General features: G+C 39.0%; 1 protein-coding gene across 1 annotated transcript; it reads right to left on the bottom strand.

The window, feature by feature from the left end:
- Positions 1–17,075: 17,075 nt before the first annotated feature.
- LOC145537554 (heat shock transcription factor, Y-linked-like) lies at positions 17,076–18,949 on the bottom strand. The gene is made up of 2 exons (XM_081568256.1): positions 18,313–18,949; positions 17,076–17,881 (listed from the first exon to the last, which is right to left on the bottom strand). The coding sequence occupies exons 1-2, from the start codon at positions 18,823–18,825 to the stop codon at positions 17,150–17,152; spliced, it is 1,245 nt and encodes a 414-aa protein (XP_081424382.1). The 5' UTR covers positions 18,826–18,949; the 3' UTR covers positions 17,076–17,149.
- Between the last annotated feature and the right edge of the window lie 1,689 nt (positions 18,950–20,638).

The following is a 20,638-nucleotide window of genomic DNA, read 5'->3' as shown; positions in this document are numbered from 1 at the left end:
ATGTATTCTTAAGGTATAGGTATATACTTTTGCTGTTATAGGTATCAATGTATATTTCACTGTAAGTATTTACTACAGGTATGAACTTTTGCTGTATCCAATGATCTGGTATGTTGTGGTTTCTCTTTCATTTGTCTCAGATTATTTTTCTAATTTCCCTTGTGACTCAGGCATTGACTCAACCATTCCTTAGAAATGCCTTCTAAAATATTCCACAAATGACACATTTGCAAAAATGTATGCCATTTTTGAGCTTTAGCTCCATGTCTTGGTAGTCAGAGAATATAGGTGGTACAATTTAAAATTTAATTGTTTTATGCCTTAATATTAAAGCTATGCTTGAGAATATTCTAGAGAATATTCAGATATACATAGATATATAACTATGTGTATACATACATATATATTTATCTATATATAGATATAGATATATACATGCACATATGAGTAGAGATGCATATATGCATAGTATACGTAAACATGTCTATGCGTATACATCAGTGAAGATATATATATATATACATATCTTTATATATATAAACATATGTGTTTGGAAAGCACCACAAACCTCCCCTGTTTACTCTTCCTTGATCAGGAAGAGTTTCTAGCCATGTTCTTGAAAATTTGATGTCCCTTTCTCTTTCCTATCTCGTTGGGACTTGCATTAACCTGTATTAACTCTTTTCTCATTATATTAAGGCCACTTTAGGTCCTGTTGAGGTAAAAGCCCACAGTCAGCTTGTCTTGGGGTATATGAATCTACTACAAACAGTAACATTTTCTGAGGGTGTAGAGAGTAGAGCACACTGTGAACTAAGTATGCTGTCAGCCTTATCAGTAACCAAAGGATGTTGCAGTCATCAAGTCATAAGCCATTGCAGCCATCCCTGAATGTGAGCCCTGAGAGGACTCTGGATGAAGTCAGGCCGCCCATCATCAAGCCTTCAATTACCACAGCTGCCACCAATTGTGCTGCCAGAAGTGACTCTGACACAGAAAAGAACAGGACACTGGCCCTAGTTATAGTGCCTATTGAAGAAATTATCTCAAGAAGCCCAGATTCCTGCATCTTGCCATAGGTAGAATCATGCTAAACCCATTAACTTGAGATGTCCAGTTTTCTTTAATTAACCACAATATATGAACATGCTGCCTCCATGATCATTGTGAAACTTTTATACACCCTGGCACTTCCATTCCCTCTTCAGAATGGTCTTTCAGAAATACTTGAGAAGTTGCTCGTCAGGAGTAAATCCTCCTCAGGACTAAAGTCTAGATGAATAAAACAAAATTCTCAAATTTTAGGCTGTGCATTTTTCCCAGTCAGTCACACAGATTCCAGGATTTAAAAAAGAAGTGTTCCTTGTACAGCATTTCAAACTTTCAAACTACATTTATAATTTCCTACTTAGGATAGTTCTGAATGTCAAAGGTTTACTATTGTGTACTAAAACATGAAGGAATTTGTGTTTCTATAAATTGTTGACATCATTTGGTAACCGCTCTTTCCTTTGAGAAACATTGCCAATCAAATGAAGTGAGGAACACTTATGTCTAGAGTCTGAGTTTATTCTGGCTAGGTTAGCTCTAAATTGTTAAGTTTTTGCTTTATGTTTTGTCTATACATACGAAAGCAGTCTTTGGTGCAGATTTTACTTGACATATGCACTGGTACACATTATACTTGACTTATGCACTGTGATGCATTTCTTGCTACTTGCCCAAGTTGGCCAAGGACTGACATCCATTTTCCAATTTAAGAAACAAGTTGAAATTGGAGTGTGATTGCTTTACAATGTCTGGTACTTTCTGCTGTACAACAATGTAAATCATCTATCAGTATATATGCATGAGCCTCCCTTTTGAGAAGCCCTCCCACCTGCTCTTAAGCCTCCTCTCCTACTCCACAATCCACTTCCCTAGGGCACCCCAGGGTCCTGAGGAGGAGCCTCTCACTGGCTAACTACTTCATACTTGGTATTATACATATGCCTGGGCATCTTGCTCGATCCATTCCACTATCTCCTTCCACTTCTGTGTCCAAGTCTGTTCTTTACCTCTGCATTTCTTTTCCCACCCTTCAAATAGATTCTTCAGAACCAGTTTTCTAGATTCCACATATATGCATTAATCTACAATATTGGACTTCTTTCTGAATTACTTCACTCTGTATAATAGGCTCTAGATTCATCCATATCTCTAGAAATAATCCATTGGTTTTTTTTCCTTTTTGTGCACGAGAAAGTTTCCATCCTGAGCATGTGCCATAACTTCTTTATCCATTCTTCAGTAAATGGACACCCAGATTGCTTACATAACTTGTCTACTGTAAATGGTATTGAAATGGATACTGGGATACACCTTTTTTCTTCAAAGGTGGTTTCATTTGGGTATATGTCTAATAATGTGATTTGGGGGTCATATGGTAGTTTTATTGCTAGTTTTCTAAAGAACTTTCATACTCTGCGGTATCATGTCAGTATTTATTTACATTCCTAACAACGCTGTGAAGGGTTCGCTTTCTTCCACATCATATCCTTCATTTATTGTTTTAAGATTTATATTTGTGTGTGTGTGTGTTTGTGTATATACTTGTTAATTTATAATATAATTATTTTTATGTAACATCTATATTATGAATGTATAGTATAGTGTAAACACATATTTGTTAATTTATGAATATGAATGCATACACACACACACATTTACTTCTTCATTTGTTTACATCAGGGTTTAATTGCTGCATGTGGAATCTAATTTCCTGACCAGGGATCAAACATGGAACCCTTGATTTAGGATCATGCTGTCTTAGCTTCTGGACCACTAGCCAAGTACCCTGTTGTCGATTTTATAATGATCACCATGCTCGATGGTGTGATATGATACTTCATTGTAGTTTTGATCTGTGTGCCTTTATTATGTTGAGGTAATTTTTGCTATGCTCAGTTTCGGGAGAGTTTTTTATCACACATGATTTTTGAATTTCATCCAAGATTTTTCAGCATCTATTGAGGTGATCATATGGTTTTAATCCTTCAATTTGTTATGGTGTATCTGATGGACTGATACGCAGATCCTGGAGGATGTTTGCATATTGGGGAAAACCTCACTTAATTAAGCTGTTGGATACTTTTAATGTGCTGTTGGATTCTTCTTGGGAGTATTTTGTTGAGGATGTTTGCATCTATGTTCAACTGTGTGATAGTGGCCTATAATTTTCCTTTTCTGTGTTACCTCTGGGTCTTCTATCAGGGTGATGCTGTACTCGTAGGATGAGTTTGTGCATTTTCCTACCACTGTAGTATTTTGGAAGAGTTTTAGAAGTGTATGTGTTAACAATTCTCTTAATGGTTCATACAATTTATCTGTGACACCATCTGGACCTTGAGTTTGTTAACTGGAAATTTTTTTATAACAGTTTCAATATTAGAGCTTGTAATGCTGTGTTCATATTTTATGTTTCATCTTACTTGAGTTCCAAAGAATTAGTCTGTGGCTTCCAGATTCTACATTTTATTGGCTTAAACTTGTTTGTTGTAGTCTCTTATGATCCTTTGATGTTTCTGTGGTATCGGTTATAATGTCTCCTTTCTCATGTCTAACTTTATTGATTAGAGTGTTCTCCCTTTTTTTGTTGATGAGTCTGGCTCATGATTTATGTATTTTCTTTATGCTCTCCAAGAGCTCCCTTTTAGCATTATTGATCTTTGCTATTGTTTATATTTTTTCTTTTGTTTTCCTGTTCTAGTCTCAGTGACTCTTTTTTTCCCCGAAACTAATTTGGGTTTTCTGTTTCTTCTTCTTTCTCTAATTCTCTCAGTTGTACTGTTAGGTTGATTACTTGAGACATTCCTTTATTATAATATTTACTCTTTTAGTGTTTTATCCTGTTTCATAGGTTTTATGCAATCGCATTTTTATTGTCATTTGTTTCTATGAATATATATATATATATATATTTTTTTTTTTCTGTCTGATTTTTCGTGTATTTCTTGGCCATGAAGAGGTATATGCATGAGACTGAATGTATTCAGGTGTTTGTGTGTTTGTTTGTTTTGTCTTTGTTATTTATATTTTTGTTTGTTTCTTTTTGTTTTGTCCCCACCACACACCATGACTGACATTCAAATCGTAACATATATTGCAGTAAAAAAAAAAAAAAAAGCTTGATAACATTTTGATTAACTTAAATTTGCCAAGGCCTGATTTGTGATCCGGTTTCTGATTTATCCGGACATATTTCATTTGCCCTTGAAAAGGAACTGCCTTCTGCTGGTTTTTTGAAGAAATCTACTTAAGTTTCAGTTGAATTGCCAGGTCTGTTGTGTTATTTAAAGTCTGTTTTTCTTTTACTACTTCGTTTTTAATTTGGAAGATAATTATTTTCCAATGTTGTTCTGGCTTCTGCTGTACAAAGGCATGGATGAGCCTACAGCACACATACAGCAGTTATTGTGCTATCATTCACACACCCTTCTTAAATGTTTCCTGCATGATTTACATTTATTTTCTGAGATGTTTGATCATCTTTACTATCGTTCCTCTCAATTCTTTTTCAGTGACAATTCCTATTTCCTCTTTAATTATGTCTCATGTGTTTTAACATTGTTTCTTTGCCTGCAACGTACTTGACTTTCTTCACATTTGTTTATCTTACTATGTTAATGGTCTTTTCTTCCCAGGGTGCAGGGTTGCAGTTCTTGCTTCAAATGCACCCTGACTGGATAAGTTTGGTGCAGTGGCTTCTGTGTCCTTGGAGGGGGAGGGACTGGCAACTATATTCTCTGGCATCTATATTCCACAGCTGACACTTCTCTCTCTCACGGTGGTATCTTTTGCAGGTATGTACGGGTTTAGTCTGACTTTAGGCAGTCCATCTGTGGATGATATGGCTTGTGTTTCTGTTCTGCTTTTTTGTGTGGCATGAGGCATCAGCTCTGGATAATATAGCCTTTTGAGTGGAATTGGTTCTTAGTTTGCGATGGAAGCCTTCATAGACACTCTCACCAATTAATATTCGCTGGAACCAGGAATTCTCTGGTACTCTATGGTCTTCGATATGGTGCTGAAACTCTAGAAGAACAGGCCCAACTTCTGGTCAGAGAACCAAGATCACATAGTAAAAGATTAGACAGAGGAAACAAAGGAAGTCAGACAAATTGTAAGAAACCAAAATCAAAGAAAAAAATAATAATAACAAAAAAAGAAAATAACACAAGCAAAAATCACAACAGGGAAGAACATAGAACCAAAAATACAACTAAGCGAATAACTTGCAAGACATAAAACAACACTAGAGCAGAGTGCCACGTAAAAAATAAAGAAAGAGTAATACACCACATTAACAAATTGAAAGAAAAAAACCATATGGTTATCTCAATAGATGCAGAAAAAGCCTTTGACAAAATTCAGCATCTATTTATGATTAAAACCCTCCAGAAAGCAGGAATAGAAGGAACATATCTCAACATAATAAAAGCTATATATGACAAACCCACAGCAAACATTATCCTCAATGCTGAAAAATTGAAAGCGTTTCCCCAAAGTCAGGAACAAGGCAAGGATGCCCACTTTCACCACTACTATTCAACATAGTTTTGGAAGTTTTGGGCACAGCAATCAGAGCTGAAAAAGAAATAAAAGGAATACAGATAGGAAAAGAAGAAGTAAAATTCTCACTGTTTGCAGATGACATGATCCTCTACATAGAAAACCCTAAAGACTCTACTAGAAAATTACTAGAGTTGATCAATGAATATAGTAAAGTTGCAGGATATACAATTAACACATAGAAATCCCTTGCATTCCTATACTCCAATAATGAGAAAACAGAAAGAGAAATTAAGGAAACAATAACATTCACCATTGCATCAAAAAGAATAAAATACTTAGGAATATATCTACCTAAAGAAACAAAAGACTTATATATAGAAAACTATAAAACACTGATGAAAGAAATCAAAGAGGACACAAACAGATGGAGAAATATACCGTGTTCATGGATTGGAAGAATTAATATAGTGAAAATGAGTATTCTACCCAAAGCAATCTACAGATTCAATGCAATCCCTATCAAGCTACCAATGGTATTTTTCACAGAACTAGAACAATTCATCTCACAATTTGTATGGAAATATAAGAAACCTCGAATAGCCAAAGCAATCTTGAGGAAGAAGAATGGAACTGGAGGAATCAACCTGCCTGACTTCAGGCTCTACTACAAAGCCACAGTCATCAAGACAGTATGGTACTGGCACAAAGATAGAAATATAGATCAATGGAACAAAATAGAAAGCCCAGAGATAAACCCACGCACATATGGACACCTTATCTTCGACAAAGGAGGCAAGAATATACAATGGAGAAAAGACAATCTCTTTAACAAGTGGTGCTGGGAAAACTGGTCAACCACTTGTAAAAGAATGAAACTAGAACACTTCCTAACACCGTACACAAAAATAAACTCAAAATGGATTAAAGATCTAAACGTAAGACCAGAAACAATAAAACTCCTAGAGGAAAACATAGGCAAAACACTCTCCGACATAAATCACAGCAGGATCCTCCATGACCCACCTCCCAGAATATTGGAAATAAAAGCAAAAATAAACAAATGGGACCTAATTAAAATTAAAAGCTTTTGCACAACAAAGGAAACTATAAACAAGGTGAAAAGACAGCCTTCAGAATGGGAGAAAATAATAGCAAATGAAGCAACAGACAAACAATTAATCTCAAAAATATACAAGCAACTTCTGCAGCTGAATTCCCGAAAAATAAACGACCCAATCAAAAAATGGGCCAAAGAACTAAACAGACATTTCTCCAAAGAAGACATACAGATGGCTAACAAACACATGAAAAGATGCTCAACATCACTCATTATTAGAGAAATGCAAATCAAAACCACAATGAGGTATCATTTCACACCAGTCAGAATGGCTGCTATCCAAAAGTCTACAAGCAATAAATGCTGGAGAGGGTGTGGAGAAAAGGGAACCCTCTTACACTGTTGGTGGGAATGCAAACTAGTACAGCCACTATGGAGAACAGTGTGGAGATTCCTTAAAAAACTGGGAATAGAACTGCCATATGACCCAGCAATCCCACTGCTGGGCATATACACCGAGGAAACCAGAATTGAAAGAGACGCATGTACCCCAATGTTCATCGCAGCACTGTTTACAATAGCCAGGACATGGAAGCAACCTAGATGTCCATCAGCAGACGAATGGATAAGGAAGCTGTGGTACATATACACAATGGAATATTACTCAGCCATTAAAAAAAATACATTTGAATCGGTTCTACTGAGATGGATGAAACTGGAGCCCATTATACAGAGTGAAGTAAGCCAGAAAGAAAAACAACAATACAGTATACTAATGCATATATATGGAATTTGAAAGATGGTAACGATAACCCTATATGCGAGACAGAATAAGAGACACAGAGGCATGGAACAATTTTATGGACTCTGAGGGAGAAGGTGAGGGTGGGACGTTCTGGGAGAATAGCATTGAAACATGTATATTATCATATGTGAAACAGAACACCATTCCATGTTCGATGCATGAGACAAGGGCTCAGGGCCGGGGCAATGGGATGATCCAGAAGGATGGGATGGGGAGGGAGGTGGGTGGGGGGTCCAGGAGGGGGAACACATGTAAACCCATGGCTGATTCATGTCAATGTATGGCAAAAACTATTGCAATGTTGTGAAGTGATTGGCCCCCAACTAAAATAAATAAATTTATAAAAAAAAATAAAAAAAAAAAACAAAAAAAACGCATGGAACAATTTTATAGACTCTGAGGGAGAAGGTGAGGGTGGGACGTTCTGGGAGAATGGCATTGAGACATGTGTATTGTCATATGTGAAACAGAGCACCATTCCATGTTCGATGCATGTGACAAGGGCTCAGGGCCGGGGCAATGGGATGATCCAGAAGGATGGGATGGGGAGGGAGGTGGGTGGGGGGTCCGGGAAGGGGAACACATGTAAACCCATGGCTGATTCATGTCAATGTATGGCAAAAACTATTACAATATTGTAAAGTCATTAGCCCCCAGCTAAAATAAATAAATTTATAAAAGAAAAAAAATAAAGAAAGAAATCTGACAAAAACGACAAGAGCTTTCCCACAGAACAACAGAAAATCACAGTTAACATAGAAATATATACCTATTAAAACAAACATGACAAGAAACGACATCAACAAAAGGCACAGAAAGCAGGAAAACAAAGTACGTGTTATATACATACAAAAAATAAATATATGCATTCGTATACTGTATTGTTGTTTTTCTTTCTGGCTTACTTCACTCTGTATAATGGGCTCCAGTTTCATCCATCTCAGTAGAACCGATTCAAATGTATTTTTTTAATGGCTGAGTAATATTCCATTGTGTATATGTACCACAGCTTCCTTATCCATTCGTCTGCTGATGGACATCTAGGTTGCTTCCATGTCCTGGCTATTGTAAACAGTGCTGCGATGAACATTGGGGTACATGCGTCTCTTTCAATTCTGGTTTTCTCGGTGTATATGCCCAGCAGTGGGATTGCTGGGTCATATGGCAGTTCTATTCCCAGTTTTTTAAGGAATCTCCACACTGTTCTCCATAGTGGCTGTACTAGTTTGCATTCCCACCAACAGTGTAAGAGGGTTCCCTTTTCTCCACACCCTCTCCAGCATTTATTGCTTGCAGACTTTTGGATAGCAGCCATTCTGACTGGTGTGAAATGATATGGAATTTGAAAGATGGTAACGATAACCCTATATGCGAGACAGAATAAGAGACACAGATGCATAGAACAATTTTATGGACTCTGAGGGAGAAGGTGAGTGTGGGACGTTCTGGGAGAATAGCATTGAAACATGTATATTATCATATGTGAAACAGAACACCATTCCATGTTCGATGCATGTGACAATGGCTCAGGGCCAGGGCAATGGGATGACCCAGAGGGATGGGATGTGGAGGGTGGTGGGTGGGGGGTCCAGGAAGGGGAACACATGTAAACCCATGGCTGATTCATGTCAATGTATGGCAAAAACTATTACAATATTGTAAAGTAATTAGCCCCCAACTAAAATAAATAAATTTATTTAAAAAATAAAAAAAAATAAATATGTGATGCAAACAACCTTAAAACAGTAAATAATCAAGAACAATGAGAAACGCTACAAGTGAGAAAACGAGTGAACCAGCCACACAGCGTAGCAAAACATGGTCAGTATAATGAATGTTATTAGGGTCCCTGCTGTCAGTGTTCTGGTCCTGAACACGAGCCACAGCACAGCTCCACCTCTTGAGAAAGCGTGCCCAAACGAGGGCAGAAATAACTTTGGATCTTCAGTAGGGACAGGTCAGACTCTAATCTCGGATAACTCCTATTTGCTTTTAGTGCTGCCAGAGCCTGAATATTTGCATTCATTGGAAATCTATTGTCCCTTTTGTATGCCATAGACAAAGAGTCTGCAACCACAGGCAGAAAATTTATGGCCCTACTGGGATCGTTTTCTAGCCTGTGGTGGCAGAAGCATGAGTGTTAGTTCTAGCTAGTTGTTTTCTATTGCCTGATAGTAGGTCTCAGCTTGTGGGAAAGGGTGGGGGTGGGGAGGGGGAGGATTCAATGGTGTTACCTCCTCTGTGTGACTGAACCCTAAGGTCCCGCTTCTCTGTCAGTTTGGGATTTTTCAAAAAGCATTCCTTCCTATGCACTTTGACATCCCAGAACCATCACTCCATCTCTACGTAGTCAAACGCAGTTCACTCCCAGGTTGGCTTTCTAACCCCACGTTTCATCTTCCAGGCCCTATGAACACTGGTTGACCTGCATGGCAGTTTGGGACATGTAGGACCACACCACACATTCTCTGTTTGATTCTCACTCTAGACAAGCTATATTTCATCAGCTTCTTCACCTTGCTTCCTTTCAGTCAAAAGTAATTTAAGTTTACTGAGGTGACTTACCTGAATCCTCAATCTATCCCCTGCTTCTCCATCTCCCACCACAAGACACAGGTTTGGTTCTATTCCTCTCATCCTCCTTCTCCCATCTTCCTTCCATTCTTCCCAGTTATGTCTTGTTCCCATATAGTTGAGCAAGGTCGTCTGCTAATATTCATTGGATGTGCTCGGGGAACTGTTGCCTTTATAGAAGTATTATTTGTGATGCCCCCATGAAGAGAGTTGCTCTCAACGTCTTCTTATTATCTGCCCAATCAGAACTTCTGCTTTTCTTTCTAGGCAGGCTCTGTAATTCATTTATGCATGCCAGTAAGGCAACAAACTTTAGTTGATGTGAATTTATCTGTTTAATGGGAGCTTTCGTGCATACACACATAACTGGTACAACATTGACTTCGAACATGCAGATAAGCCAAGTTATTTTTCCTGAAATTTCTGCTAATGAGGAATTGTCATCAGTTTGAGGAAACATAGTTCCTTTGCAGATAAAAGATGATACAGATATTGGGCTCAAAAAGTCCATTCCTGAAAATATCTAGCTATTTGTCAAATTGTCCCGACATTTTCCCGGAGCACAGATTCCTTATTTCTGCTCTGGAAACTTAACTGTTTCAAGTGGGTGTCAAAGGTCAGAGATGGGCATGGTCATAATTTAATACTAACTTTCCAGGCAAGCGTACTGGTGTGGGTTCCCATTTCCTTCTGCAGGAGATCTTCGCGACCCAGGGAGTGAACCCAGGTCTCCAGATTGCAGGCAGTTGCTTTGCCAACTGAGCCACCAGGAGAGCCCACAAGAAGATGGCAAGTGCCCAGGAATGTAACAGTTGGTAGATGATAGCTTGAAAAATGGAGAAGGCAATGGCATCTCACTCCAGTACTCTTGCCTGGAAAATCCCATGGGCGTAGGAGCCTGGTAGGCTTCAGTCCATGGGGTCGTGAAGAGTCGGACACAACTGGGTGACTTCACTTTCGATTTTCACTTAAATGTATTGGAGCAGGAAATGGCAACCCACTCCAGTGTTCTTGCCTGCAGAATCCCAGGGACGGAGGAGCCCGGTACGCTGCCGTCTCTGGGGTCGCACAGGGTCGGACACGACTGAAGCGACTTAGCAGCAGTAGCAGCAACAACTTGAAACAGAGAGAGAGCGAGCAGGCAGGTGTAGTTAGTCATTTAATCTTAATAGGTAAACCTTAATTGGAGTCTGGATCAGAGAAAAAGCAAGGGTGTTTCATAAAGTCATTTACGTCTCCTTTATTGTCTCTGTTAATGGCTTAGACTGCATGTGAAAGTGAGGTCATTCATTTGTGTCTGACTCTTTGCGACCCCATGGACTGTAACCTACCATTTCTTTCTCCAGGGGATCTTCCAGACCCGGCGATCGAACTTGGGCCTCCCCCATTGCAGGCAGACGCTTTACCATCTGAATCACAGGGGAAGCCCTTAGACTGTGTGGGTCACAACAAACTGTGGAAAATTCTTAAAGAGATAAGAATATAAGACCACCATACCTGTTTCCTGGGAAAGGTGCACGCAGGTCAAGAAACAACAGTTGGAACTGGAGAAGGAACAACGGACTGGTACAAAATAGGGAAGGAAATACATCAAGGCTCTATATTGTCACCCAGCTTATTTGACTTCTGTGCAGAGTATACCATGGACAGTAACTTGCTGAAAGAATTTGAAGCTGGAAACAGAATTACTGTGAGAAGTGTGAATAACCTTAGTTATAAGATGACAACACACAAATGGCTGAAAAACACTAGGGACTAAAGAGCCTTCTGATGAGGTGACAGGAAAAGCTGGATTAAAACTCAATCTTATATGGAATTTGAAAGATGGCAACGATAACCCTATATGCGAGACAGAATAAGAAACACAGATGCATAGAACAATTTTATGGACTCTGAGGGAGAAGGTGAGGGTGGGACGTTCTGGGAGAATGGCATTGAGACATGTGTATTGTCATATGTGAAACAGAGCACCATTCCATGTTCGATGCATGTGACAAGGGCTCAGGGCCGGGGCAATGGGATGATCCAGAAGGATGGGATGGGGAGGGAGGTGGGTGGGGGGTCCAGGAAGGGGAACACATGTAAACCCATGGCTGATTCATGTCAATGTATGGCAAAAACTATTACAATATTGTAAAGTAATTAGCCCCCAACTAAAATAAATAAATTTATAAAAAAAAAAAAAACTCAATCTAAACACAAACCAACGAACACTAAAAATAAGACCATGGAATGTGGTCCAAACATTTTGAGATCTAGCAATAGGATACAATTGACTCAGTGACAGGTTTCACTTTCTTGACCTCTGATATCACTGCGGGGAGTGACTTCAGCCACGAAACGAAAAGGCACTTGCCACTTGGATGAAAAGCTACGACCAGTCTAGACACCATGTTAATAAGCTGAGTGATTACTGAAAAAGATCCGAAAGGGCAAAGTTGATTTTCAGGAGTAACGTATGGCGGAATGAGCAGGACCCCAGGAACTGAGTGCCAAAATATCGATGCTTTGCAGTAGTGGGTCTGGAGAAGATGTGTGAGAGTTCCGTTGCGAGCATGGAGTTCAAACTAGCCAAGCATGAAGGAGTTCAACTCAGACTATTCACGGAAGTTCTGACGCTGACCATGAAGAGCCAATATATTGACCATCTAGGGCCTAGAGTGAAATCACTGGGAAGAAACTGATGCTGGGAAAGATTGAGGGAAGGACGAGAAGGGAATGCCAGAGGGTGAGATGGCTGCAAAGCATCACTGACTCAAAAGTCATGGGTTTGAGTAAACTGGTGATTTGAAAGGCAGGGGAACCCAGGGTTCTTGCTGTACATGGAGTCACAAAGAGTCAGACAAGACTGAGTGGCTGAAGAACATCAACAAATTGGTATTGGCAGTGCTTGGGAGACTTTGTCATTATACATGGGATGAAAAGTGAGACTGAGGACAATTAGAAAGAACACAACTCTTGTCGGTTTCCTTGTTTTCCACCCTCAAAGTATTCTTCTCACAACATCTCTTGAGAGCTTTCCAGAGAAGGAGAATCCCTGGGGAGTCATGTGGTATCCTGAGATGGAAACCATACCCTATATGCCACTTGGATCTACAACCTTGGTCTTAGGCAGAAGCAGGCATTGTCTCTAAATATGTGCTAGAGCTGCCCATCTTCTGATGGGTTAACAGTTATGGTTTGTGATCTTAAGAATGGGATGAGAGGTAAACAAACTTACAGTTCTCAATCCAACTCTGTAATCCTGGGAGAAGCATCTTTGACTTGTGTATCCTAGTCGCCCTTAGGAATGCTTACAAGCGGTTACATTACTGAGCAGGGATGTAGGCAGGAAACTGCATCCATTTTGACTTTACCGCTGGCCTTCTCTGTGAATAGACCATTCCTCTTCTCTTAATGTCACAGTTTTTGTCTTCAGATGAAGGTTGAGCATTGTGGAAGTGTGTGAATGCATGTGAAATCCCCATAAAACTGAAGACAGGGAGTACACAGTTTTCCTATTTGAGTCAGATCTCAAAGACATTTAGCTTTACAGATCCGCACTATCAATGCATCTCAAATATTCATAAAATTCTTATGTGATGATTGTCACACAGATTTGAGACCAGAAGACCTGTATAGTCAGCTGCTTAGTAGTGTGGTGGGGCTTGGACATTTCAGGTATTATGTAAGAAGAATGTGAGCCATGTTATAACTTCCTTTCATTTTAACTGTCTATCACACCCACTTGGGAAGGGGGAAGGGGACTTCCACCATGTGGGAAGAGAATTCCAGGTTTCGTCCTTAGTTTCATTTGATGCCTAAGAGTGTTCATTACTGGTGAGTGTGCAGCCTCCTATAGGAAGGTCGTATCCTATTACAGGAAGGCCTGGTTGAAACTCCAGGCCTCTACATGGCCTTCTTGAGTACTGCCGTATTAGAGGGTGGGTGTTTTGTTATTGCCAGACATCATAGATACCTAAGGTCCCACGCATCTTTTGCTGGGTTGATTGGGAGAGTACCATAGTTTTTAACTATGTTTGGGCGGAGGAGCTTGGTTATTATTGAAATGCTTTCAACCTTTGACGCATCCATTTGTCTTGCACTTTGAAAAGAGAAAGAAGAGTTTTGAATGGGCAGTTTAATTTGTGCCTGGCTGTATTTTTGAATGAACTATTTCTTCAGCTGAAATTTCTAACATAAAAGTCCAAAAGAGAGCCCAGACATACACTCACATTCTTAATCTGATGCACACACACACAAGCACAGTCACGATCTTGTATGCTTAAACACAATTACAAAAAGAAAAGAAAACCCAAGGACTCACTGGAGGACACCTATGAACTTCCCAAAGTTTCTCTGATACTTGTCTCTAGGCTTAATTTTGGAAATCATTTTCTACTTGAATGATATGTCTCTAGCGACATTTTAAATCAGAATGCTTTAAAAGATATACCTTTGTTGTGCATTCCATGGGATCTTAAAGTACTTTGCATGTAAGACTATTCTGTGATTTGCTAAAATGAAAATAATTTGTAGGGTAACAATAGTGAAGTCATATTGAGCTATTTAGGCCCTGCAGTTACACATTTGCTTGTTCCACTATAAGCACCCAATTTCATCCTCTGATCTTCTCCCATCAATTTTTCTACTTCTTGTCTCAATCTTCTGTGTTTAACTCACTGCGTTAACTCACTTGAATTTTTGTTCTCACTTTTACTATTTTAGGCACAAATTATAAAATAAATAAGTACGGGAAAGAACACTGAACTCATGTATAATATTTCCCTACTGTATTGAGATACTTTCTCTATAAGCTTTTGAGAATTAAAGGTACTGATATGTTAAAGCCATATGGGAATTGATCACCAAGGTAATGCATCATGTAACCAGGCTTCCCGTGGTAGGACAATTGAGGTACAATTTAATACTATGTTTTCAGGAGGGAACAAAAACAGTAGCTTTCCCACATAATATATTGCATGTCCTTATCCATGCCTTTTCCAAGTTACCACAGAGCACTAAGGGAATTAATCCTATTCTTTTTGAGAAGGACCTGCCCCTCAAAGCAGAACAGGAAAAGAAGATCAAAGGGAGTGAGCAGGAATAATCAGTACACGGCAATGAAATAGAAGATGTGATTGCTTTTAAGGTGCTATTTCTCAAAGCATGCAAATTTGGCTCCATAGTAAGATGCCTGAAATCGAAAACCAGACCATTGGACTTTGCGCTTGAAAGGATAACTAAGGACACCGATTTCAATAACTCTTACAATTGCTGCAAAATGCTTACCTCTCTAAAGTATAGTGTTCTCAGCCAAATTTAATGAAAGTTTTCAGTGAAAGAAAAAGCGTGTGCTGTTTGGACACCTCCCTTATCTACACAAATAGTCCACAGCTTTCACTCTGCATTAGCCCCAAACATGAGAACGGTGAACTTAACTTGGTGTTGTCCTATGTGGGTTACCACACCAAAACAGGGCCATGACTTGATATTGCTACTACTGTCTAAAGAAATGGCCACAAAGTGGAGATTGCCAAGATTTCTAGGTAGTGTTCATGACAGTCTGGGGGGTCCAACTGGCAGACACTCTGCTCATCTTCTTTCATTGTGAACTATGTGAAGGATCAGCCATTGATTTTGATCCCTCCTTACTCCATGACTTTTCTAGAGAATTAAAATGAATGATTCTTTTTTGTTTGTTTGTTTTTTTCATAAATATCTCTATAACTACTACTGAATTTTAGGGAACTGGGGCCTGAAACAACATGACTAGTATGGGTTGTTATAGACTGTAAACTTCATGAGAGCAGCAATCATTTTATAATTTGAATTCCCACATTTGACATTCATGAACATATAAGATATATATTTATCAACCGGGAAAAGATTCTCAGTAAGTAGGAAAGGTCAATTATGATAATAGTGCAGGTTATAGGATGTTGTTGAGTAATGTATATAGCATTTGATTCGTGATTACATTTCCTTGTTGATAATTCAGTAAGTACACGTTTTAGCTGATGTGAAAGATACACAAAGAAAAGAGGGTAGACCCCAAACACATTGAAGACCTGATATCCGTGCTCACCTTGGTAGGAGGGCGAACAGAGGTTCCTTCCAACCCCAAGAAAGAGTTGAGGCAAAGTTGTGAGAAGGGGCTTAGCACATCTGAAAGCAGTGTGTGTGATTGTAGCTCCAGAAGCACGGTGTAAGAGAATGGTACTGAAACTACTACGGAAAACAAATATCATGTCTTCAAAGAACTTGTTAACCATCCTGAGGTGCTGCAATCACCAGAGGAATTTATTTTGTCTCTGAGGGAACAGATAAGCAAAATCTAAATATGCATTAGGAAATATAGGGTGGAATCATGGTGGCAGGAAATAAAGGTACGCCTTAAGGAGAGCAGAGCTAAAATGACCCTATACAGTACCACTTGTAAAATACCTATCTTGTGCTGGCCATGGTCCAGTCACTGATTATGTCCTGTAATCGTTGGTATCACAGTGATGGTATAACGGTTCTCCTAATTTTGGACATGCTACAATATTTATATTTTCAAGTATGAAATGAATTTCTAGAATGAAGACAATCTCCTGTCTAATGTCTTAAGACTCTGCTGCTGCTAAGTCACTTCAGTTGTGTGCAACTCTGTGCGACCCTATGGACAGCAGCCCACCAGGAGCCCCTTTCCACGGGATTCTCCAGGCAAGAATACTGGAGCGGGGCACCATTTCCTTCTCTATCTTAAGACTCTACCGATACGTAATAGAATATCATGTAACTGTGAATGCACTAAGGTTCGTACTGTGTAGGTGCACTTGTTTTGATTTTATTTGTATGTGTTCCTTCACCCGTACCATCCTCATTTAGACACCCATTCATTTCAGCAGGGATGATTTCCCAAATCACTTTCCATCCATTACCTCTTTTCCCTTTGTTCTCATTTTCTTGCTTAGAAACAATAGGCTAGGTGCCATTTACCTAGGATGCCTAACGGATGTTTTCTTGAACTGAAGAGTTTATAAAAGAGTGCAGAGAAATAGCCAGACATTGAAATAAAGCCTTAATTTACTCTTCATTGCTTCAAAATAGAAAACAAAACTGTGCAGAGGAACGTGTAACTTTATTGTTCAAATACAAGAATTGTGGGTATTTGTTGACATCTCCCAACGTAAATTTTAATCTTCATTAGGTTCCATAAGCTGATACTTATTTGATAGGTCAGTTTTAATTAGCATGGTTTTCACATAAGGAATATCGTTGATGAATTGACTTGAAAGAGAGGAGGTGGGTGTATAAGCGATCGTTGGCACTGGGGACCTTGAGTTGCCTCTCTGTTGCTGGTTAGGAAGAGGACTGTCATGGGCTGACATATCGCTATACCTGTCTGGAAATGTAGAAGGCTCCACCATCAGTCCAAAAGAACTGCTCCATAATGGAGATACGATGTGGTTCTGAGAAGTAGATGTAGCGGTAGTAGCAAAGTCCTCAACATGGCCATTTGCTTGAGTGTAGGTGCTATGGAAGTGCCAATTAAAAATGCTCAACTGGTTTAAAACAGCAGGTTGATCTACCACGTTCTGTTCTCTTTGTCTAACTGATATTGATGGGGAAGGAAAGTCACGCGGAAGTAGGGCGCTTGTTTTAGGGACTATCTGGCTGGTATAAGTCTTTTGTGGGAAAGGCACACTTAAACTGGTGGAAGCTGAAAATGGACTCTCTCCACTAGTTTGAGCATGAAAACCAGAGTTACGATCATCTATGTTGACCCTTGCTTTAACATGCTTCTTCTCGTAATCTGGAACTAGTGAAGATTTCGGAAACACATTGCTAATCCCAACTCTTCTTTTCATTCTTCCTAAAAGTTGGGGATAGCCTCTTTTGAAATTTGGATTATGGTAGATCTGTAACTAAAATCAAAGGATACAATTATTTAGTTTTTTATAAACGAAGGTAAAACTGACAAGCAAAGTTAAACTATAAAAATGTATTCCTTTAATGATGCCAATTAAATAGAATCAAAGACAACACCTCCATTAGTAGTTTTAACACCTTACATGTTAGAAACAAGTATGCTCCTCAACTAAAAAATATGTTGTATATATACAGTAAATACCACTTAAAGTAGCTTGAGGACATGTATCTGATTTCAAGTTGCTAGGAGAGTGTATTAAGTATCAAATATTTTAACCTCCAGCTGTTCTCAACTTCAAAAAATAAAACGTGTTCAACAGTTTGCTATCTCAATTTTAAATTCGGTTTTTGCTACATATGTGAACATGCTTTCTAAGTCACATGATTTAATCTTACATATTGACAGTAAGTGGAAATTTTGGATTACCTTGCTCAAAACAGAGACATTGTTTTCTTCTTCCAGAAAGTCAGGGAGTGAAGCAGATCTTTGAAAAGTTTGTCGCTTTTTACTAAACCCATAAAGTTTAAGCTGGCTAACTAAACTTTTCATACTATCAGTTTCAAATATTCTGAAAGGGGCCTTTCTTTCCAAGACTTCTTTCTTGAAGAGTTCTTCGTTGATCACTATAGAAGTGCCACTCTCATCCCACCAAATAGATTCAAACTGATCACTTTCAACTATAGTCCAGAGTTTTTGTGGAAAAGTGAGGGAAAGAAAATCATTCCACTCATTTCTTTCAGAGACAGAAAATGTGTAGGGTGGCCTTTTTATCCCAGCTTCCTTAGACAAAGCCTGGAAAGCATATTCTTCAATCATAGATCTCAAAACTGAGTCCCCAGTAAGTGTGTAATCACACGAAGACGATCCAATGGAGGTTTTGGAACCACTTGATACATCGTTACGAAGCACATCTTGAATTTCTGAAGGAATGTGTGCCATCTCAGAGAGATCTTTCTTCAGATACTTTTCTCATTTGTCTGACTTTACACACTCCAACTTCAAATGCTGCTTGGCTGGCGTACAGAGATAAACTCTCAAGACCATCAGCATGGTTCTCAAAGTCAAAAAGCTGTGACATCACAAAGTCACTGGTCTCCTAGCAATTGAAGAGTAGCGCTGACATCATAAAGTCACTGGTCTTCTAGCAATTGAAGGGCAATGTTCAACCAGTGTTTACTTCTACATCAACTTAAAATAAAGGCTGCTTGCATAAACAGTAACCAAAAACATGAAACCTGCAAAATGTCATTGCTAAAGAATTTTTACACAGAAAAATCACATCAATAAGTCTACTTGGTTCCTGAAATAAAAGTGATTGATCACCCTTCTATACACATATTCTTAACATTCAGGACTGTTACCAAACCAAACATGGGTCTGCTCACTTCTATGCAATGAAGTCAATCAACTGACTGTGGGTTTCAGTGAAAGCAAGTGTAGTGTTTATTTTATGACCTTGCACAGAAGTGTTTATATTATGCAGAGTAAAATAGTCAGGCACGGAAAGAAAGACTCATTTTACTCTTAATTATTCCAAAATAGAAATTGGCCCTATGAAGATGAATATGTAACTTTTTTCTTCAAATAAGAGAATTGTAGGAATTTGTTGACATCTCCCAACATTAATTTTACACTTTGGTATCCTCCATAATCCAACACCCATTTGGTACATCAGTTGTATTAGGACAGTTTTCAAATAATGAAGATGGTTGATGAGTGGATCTTGAAAGAGAAGCAGCAGATGTATCAGGGATCTTTGGCACTGGGAAAACTAAATTGCCTGACTGTTGTAGTTTAGGAAAAGGACGGTCATGGGCTGACATGTTACCATACCAACCTGGAAAGGTAGAAGGCTCCACCCTCGGTCCAAACTAACTGTTCTGTAATGGACATAAGTTGCGGTACGGAGAAACAGAAGTAGACATAGCTGCAAAATTTTCACTAGAGCCATTTGATTTAGTGCAGCTGCTATGTGAAATCCCATGACAAATGCTCAAGCTAGATTGTGGGATGGGGAGGGAGATGGGAGGGTACTCCCAGAGGGAGGGGATATATGTGCCTCTATGGTTGATTTATTTTGAATTCTGACAGAATACAGCAAAATTCTGTAAAGCAATTTCTCTTCAATTAAAACAACAACAACAACACCTAAAGCAGCTGCAGATTGATGTATCACAGTATGCTCCTGTGGTCTAACTGATATTTACGATGGAGAAGAGAAATCATTTCAAGTTGGGGCACTTGTTTCAGCAGCTATCTGGATGGTAGAAGGCTTTCGTATGAATGGCACATTTAAACTTGTGCAGGCTGAAAATACACTCTGTCCTCAAGTTTCAGGATGAATGTCAGAGTTTTGATCATCCACATTACCCCTTGCTTTAACATGCTTCTTCTTATTACCTCGGACTAATGAAGATACTGTAGAGACATCTATTCCCAACTCTTCTTTTCACTCTTCAACAAATGCTAAAGGATCTTCTCTAGGCAGGAAACACAGAAAGGTTGTATAAACTCGAACCCAAAACAGCAAATCAAATGGCAACAGGATCATACTTATCAACAGTTACCTTAAATGTAAATGGGTCGAGTGCCCCAACCAAAAGGCAAAGACTAGCTGAAAGGATACACAAACAAGACCACTGTTTATGTTGTCTACAACAGACCCACCTCCAAACAAGGGGCACATACAGACTGAAAGTGAAGGGCTGGAAAAAAGGTATTCCAAGCAAGTCGAGACCAGAAGAAAGCAGGA

This window comes from Giraffa tippelskirchi, chromosome Y, assembly GCF_054371585.1.
Source record: "Giraffa tippelskirchi isolate mGirTip1 chromosome Y, T2T-mGirTip1v1.2.pri, whole genome shotgun sequence".
Lineage (NCBI taxonomy): Eukaryota > Metazoa > Chordata > Mammalia > Artiodactyla > Giraffidae > Giraffa > Giraffa tippelskirchi.
Note: the sequence above shows the minus strand (reverse complement) of the source record. Positions and strands in the feature narration are given on the sequence as shown.